The 6,193-nt window shown below is 34.3% G+C and overlaps 1 protein-coding gene across 1 annotated transcript; it reads left to right on the forward strand.

The window, feature by feature from the left end:
* LOC116129324 (F-box protein At5g07610-like) lies at nucleotides 1-2,742 on the forward strand. The gene is made up of 2 exons (XM_031415071.1): nucleotides 1-164; nucleotides 1,561-2,742. Exon 2 carries the CDS (start codon nucleotides 1,584-1,586, stop codon nucleotides 2,721-2,723), a length of 1,140 nt encoding a protein of 379 aa, XP_031270931.1. The 5' UTR covers nucleotides 1-164; nucleotides 1,561-1,583; the 3' UTR covers nucleotides 2,724-2,742.
* Nucleotides 2,743-6,193: the final 3,451 nt, after the last annotated feature.

The raw sequence follows: 6,193 nt of genomic DNA on the forward strand, positions 1-6,193 counted from the left end.
TAGATCTTCAAGAATCCGTTCAAGAATCTGTTCAAGTCATGAAAGAAGTTCTCTGAGCCGTTCAAGAATACGTTGCCGCCTCGTAAGATCTCTGAGCCGCGGATTCTGACAGCCGGCGTAATTTTCGTCCTTTCCAAACGAAGTCCGGGCGCCGTCTCCCTTAGGTAAAGCTTCTCTTTCCCTCTCTTTCCTTGACTTTCACTATCTGTTTTTCTACATCTGAATATTAAAGTTTACAATTTCTGTATACTATTAAATTTCCAAGAAGTTTTCTTGAGTATAAGACCTCGAGAAATTGCAGCACATAGTTCTTTAAAAAGTACATAATCAAGAAAAAGCGTACTACTTCTGTTTGTTCATCAACTTAAATCTCATTTTGATACAATTAAAAACAGGTATTTTTTATTCATAGCTGTTCATTGATGTACAATTTGATGCAGAGCATATATTATTAAAATTCTTAGGAAAGAGGATTTTTTTTTTTCCCTTATATTTTCTTGTTTAGATTTTCTTATTTTGTTATAGTAGTCCTAATTAAATTAAATTTCTTGTTTTTAGTTTGTTTCAATTAATAGGTCAATTCTTTTCCTGGTTATTGAAGGATAATTCTAATACAAATAAGAGTTAACCTCGAAGTTAGTTCTTTTTTTTTTTTTTTTTTTTTTTTGGGTGGAGTTTTATTTTAATGAATTATTGAGAACCCTAAAGTCCACTGGAGAATTTTTTTTCACTGTTTTTGAGGTTTTGAGGTGTGCTTGTCAGATTTTTGATGTACTGGTTTTTACTAGCTCAAAAACCACTAAAAAGTAAAAATCAGTGTAATGTATTTTTGAGGGGTTTATAATTGGTTTTAAAATTTTATTTTACAAATACCCTATCTACTATAAAATTATCCTAATTATATCTCAAAAAAATTTTAAACATATTATGCGCGTCTCCAACCATATTAAATATAAAATAATTTTAAGCAATCTTCATAATTTTTTATTTATTAAAATCTCATTTCTAGATGATTTCTTGGAGAAGTGGAACTACAGTTTTTCAATCATTTTAGATGTTGCAAAGAATGTCGAAGAAGGATAAGAAGACTTTATAACATTTGAAGTTATAAAATACTAATAAGTAAAAAACAAATAAAGAATCCTTACCTTGTAATTGAAAAAACAAAACTCTCAAATATTAGTTGAAGTTGTAGTATTATGGACATATATGTAAATTTATCGTTTTAAAAAACTAATAGAACCGTTGGAAAATAAACTTCGAAACATAAGCTGGGTGTTTTAAAAATCGCTATTAAAAACCCTTCAAAACCGCTACGATGGTTTACTTTCAAAACTGTTACGGTGATTTATCCTCATAACCGCGATCATGAAACTCTTAAGCAGACCCTAAAGGTATTTCATACAATTCAATATCTGAATCTTGATACAATTCGGTGGTGATGGTTTTCGTATCACTTGTTTTTTGAGTTGTCAATTATCTCTTTATTGTTTAGATATCACAATTTATGCTAGAAAATTGTTTTAATTTATACTGATGATCTTGATTATCTTATTGCAGAAGAATTTGATGCAATATACACCATGAGTTTTCACACAGAAAGTGAACCAATGCTCTTGAATGACAATGACGCGATTATCAGTATACTGATTCGTTTACCCTTAAAGATGTTAATCCAATGCAAACTTGTATGCAAATGGTGGCACAATCTCATCTCCGATCCCGTGTTCATCGCCACTTACTCGCGACAAAATCCCCAACACTATGTTTCAGGACTCTATCTGCAAAAGTTCTTGTTTCTTAAACTTTATTCGGAACTTGAGTTCTTTCCATATGAAGGAAACCATGATGTCGCGGCTAAGCCTTCCCTTTCTTTCATTGAAGATAGTAATGGTGTTTGCATTCGGGATTCCTGCAATGGTCTCCTACTTTGCTCGAGCTTTCGTTGTAGCAATGAAGAAGAGCGAAAGTACTACATCTGCCAACCGACTACAAAGCAATATTTCTCCTTGCCAAAACCGCCATGTGAGAAAGTCGTCGCCATTAACATAGTCTGCAATCTTAAAAGATCACCTTATTACCAAGTTGTATGCATCTGTGATTCCAAAACATTGCCTAACTTCAAGTACCGCAAGGTAAAAATATACCATTCGAGAACAAGGTCATGGAGAGATTCAGGGAATCCTCGCATTATTAAAGATGATATTCTATTTGAGCGCGGAATCTACTCAAATGGCGCAATTCACTGGGTTGGAAGAGGAGAAAAGTCCTTACGATTCGACGTTGAAAACGAGCTAATGCACTGGATACCAATGCCTGCAATAAGGGATGGATGGACGGAAAGAAGAATCGGATATTTCGGGGAATCGAGGGGAAATTTATATCTAATTGAGAACTATGGACCCTGTAGTAGCAAGTTTGATGTGATGGAGATGAAGAGGGATTATTCAAGCTGGACATTGAAGTACCAGGTTGATCTTCAGAGTGTAATCTCTAATCGTTTTAATGTATTACAAATTGTGCATGAAAAAGTTGGAGAGAAATATGAACCATTAATGATGCTGAAAGGTAAAGGTGACTTTATGTTGTATAATATGAGAGAAAATAGAATCGTGAAACTCAGTTACCCCACATTTCCAGTAAAGGATGTGGGTGACTCAAACGGATTGTGGTATAACTGGGAAGCAGTTTTTCCATATACCAATTCTCTCTATTATATTTGATAATTTTTCTTCGTTTTTAGAATATTTATTAATATAATCAAAAGTTTAATTATGTTTCCCTTTACCAATATACAAGTATACATTTTGCCAATGAACCTTGCGAAAATGAAACTCTGTATGATCAACCGGTTAAGTTTCAAAACCGTATATCAGACTTTCATCTCTTTTTTTATTTTTTATTTTTTTTATTTAGGGAGAACGGCATGCACCCTCCCAAGGTTTGTTGTAAAAACAAATTGGTATCCAAATAGTTTGAAAAAGACAAGTAGATAATTTCCATCATTCTCAATTAGGGATTTATGTCTGCTAAAAACTAAGAAAATACCAAAATGCCCTTCAAAAGTTGCCACATCAATTACCGAATTTTTTCTTCTTTTGATTTTCTGTTTCTTCTTCTCCATTGCTCTTTTTTTTGTTTCTTATTTTTTTCTTCATCGCTCAGCGTTTGATGGAATAGATTGACGAAATCGCTTTTTTATTTCCCTTCTTCTTCGGCGTTCTGAAATCTTCATTAATTGATGAGATTTCATCGCAAAAATTCATTCAAACACCGACAAACCAAACCCTAACCCAAACCACCAAAACCATAGAGTCTGGCATGCCGCCATGCCAAATCTTCATTGGCTTGACGTCGTCACGCCTCACCAAACGCCAAATCGCCAACTTCGTGATCCCCTGAATGTTTTCTCTCTGACACTTGGTGACGTTTCACTCCCCCCTTTCCCAATCGCTGGCTTCATTGACAATGGTTTTATGTCTTTTGATTGGGTGGATTTAATTGGTCTTTTTGTTTTGTCTTAGGGGTTTCTTGGTTCAATTTCGAATGTTTGGGGTGGGTGCTGATTTTGTTTCTTGCGTATGGTCAGATGTGTGTTAGTGTGTCTGGTTTGGCTTGTTTTGGTGGGCGGGTGTGGTGGGGCATGGGCACTTGGGCATTTCTGCATATATGTTCTAGTTTATAATGATTGCAGAATTTGTGATTTTGTTGGATTGATGGTGGGCTAGAGTATGCCGTTGTTGTGGGGGGTTGGAGTGCTTTGGGGAATTGGAAGCTGGAGCTGATGTGTGTGGGACCGTATGTTGCTGATTGTTGTTTTGGTTGTGGTTCCTAGATGCTTTTGCTGCTGCTAGGTTGAATTTTCCTTGCTTTCTGCTGCTGATTTCTTGCTCAAGGCGCTTTGCGAAAGCTGGTTGTTTGGGCTGGGATATTTTTGTTTGGTCATAGTTCCTGGTTTTTTGCTGCTGCTAGGTTGCATCCTTTTTGTTTTCTGCTGATGATTTTCTGCTCAAAGTGTTGTGCGAAAATTGGTTGCTTGGGCTGGTTTTTTTTCATGTTTTTTGTAAAGGCACCCTTGCCTCCTTTTTGGTTCAGGTTTGGGATGTGTTGTTTAGGATTGTACATCCTACCCTTGTGTTTCTTTTGTGTAGTGCGTGAGCCGTAGTGCTAGAGGATTTATCCCCGTTTAGACGTCAATCATTATTCTTTATAAAATTCAATTCAATTGCTCAGTTATTCAATTGAATTCAATAATTTATAAAAAAAAAATGATTGTATTCAATTCAGCAATATAACAAGTTTTAGTTAAGGAAACTTAACAACATTCTTAGACAAATCTTATCACAATACGAGAAACTTAGCTAGTTTTTGTTTCGCTGGTCGTCGTCGATAGTTGCTGTTTAGTTTATCAAGCTCCTTCACAGACAAAGAACAAAGCCGCAACAAAAGAAAAGCTAAAAAGACTTTTCTTAATTTCGTTCACAGACAAAGAACAAATAGACTTTTCATTTACTCTCTTCTCTTTTTTTTTCAATGTCAACTGTTGTGAACACGTGTCAAAGCTTCAATGAATCTTTTAAAAGAAGTTTCGCTCTAACCTTGAGAAAGATAATCAAAATATAAAACTTTGTAGCTCTACAAAAATTACTATGTTACCATTTAGATGACGGAAATTACTAACAGATAAAGAAGGAAAGTAACTATTTATCGTTTTAAAACTATTTAGATACCAAATTATCTAAAAGGCAAACCTTAAGTGAGTGTATGTCGTACAACCTTTTATTTACCTTTTCTCGGGTATGTGCTACAGTGTAAGTTTAAATTTAAATTTAAATTTGTGAACAAGAAATTTTACCGTTGAGATGTAGAAACGGTCCAAATCCGGAGCGACCCTAACCTGACAACCCACCACAAAAGACAGAAAACAAGCCACCTTGTCCCGTTACAAACTTCAAATAATACTCACAAAACCAGAACCCAAACACCAGATATTAATTCTTATTTTGCAGCGAAACAGGATGTTTAGTAATTTACTGAATTTTCATTTTTAAATTTAAATAAAATTTCGCTAGCATGACCGTAATTTCTGCACAGCAGCAAGTAGGTTTCTCATATTTCGTGTGAAATGCTGTGATTCGAAACCATCTCGAGGTTTTGGTTCCAAAAAAGACAAGGTACTGTCATTCTTTTATTAGTTTTCAGTTGAATTTGTTGTCATTTTTTTTTAAATTTCTTTTTAGTATTATTATGTGTTTTAATTGAGAGCTTTGGATACGCCAAACCAAATCTTTTCTGTAAAATTCGATGTTGTAATATGGGACTGAAATTATATAATTTTTTTTATTTTTTTTTTAATTGTTAATCAGGCGAACAAAGCCAGTAGTTCAAGGAGGAGAAGGGTAGGGCGGTACAAAAAGGTTCTTTAATTTGATGGTGTTTTTTTTGTTATTGTCTCTTTTTGGGATATTAATAAAATTATACAAATTTTTTGTATTTGTTTTAGTTTTATTTATGGTATTTGGGGAATAAATGAGATTAAATTTGTCGTTCCTTTTTTTAGTAGAGATTGGTGAGGCTTAATTGCATTTTAGCATAGTGAGTTTTTCTTTTGAGGTTTATACAATGGTTTTAATAGTTTCTGGTATTATGGGGTTTACCTCTTTACATTATCAATTATTACAAGAGATGAAGATTTGGGGTCCTTTTAAGTGTTTTCACGAAAGCACTTTGTAGTGCTGGACTCAAATAGCTAGGAGTAAATGTACTTTAACTGTTTTTGAGTGCTCTTTAGAAATAGATACCGCTGCTAGATGCGATGTTTATATGATTAAGATGTAAAGATTTATATGGTAAGACAATGATGTTTCTATCTTCATAAATAAGATAGAGACCACTGGATGTGCATCAGTAGTTACATACCGAGCAAAAGCAAAATAAGTTCAACTAATTGAGGAATTTTTTTAGTCTTTATATGTGCTCACGGAGTTCAGGGGTGGGTTTGTCTGTGTGTGCATCAAGCTTGATGTGCTAATGTGTTCTTGTCTCCTGATTATGCCATGAATTTCTAAAATTGCAGAGGGACTTGTGCCCTCTTTTGTACCAGAAGCTCCTTTGGTCAATCACTTTGAGTCTCTTGTACTTTGTATCGTGCTTATAATGTATTTCTGTGGAAGAGTTATGCATCTTAGGATAT

The sequence above is a fragment of the Pistacia vera genome, unplaced genomic scaffold, assembly GCF_008641045.1.
Source record: "Pistacia vera cultivar Batoury unplaced genomic scaffold, PisVer_v2 Contig106, whole genome shotgun sequence".
Taxonomy (NCBI): Eukaryota; Viridiplantae; Streptophyta; class Magnoliopsida; order Sapindales; family Anacardiaceae; genus Pistacia; species Pistacia vera.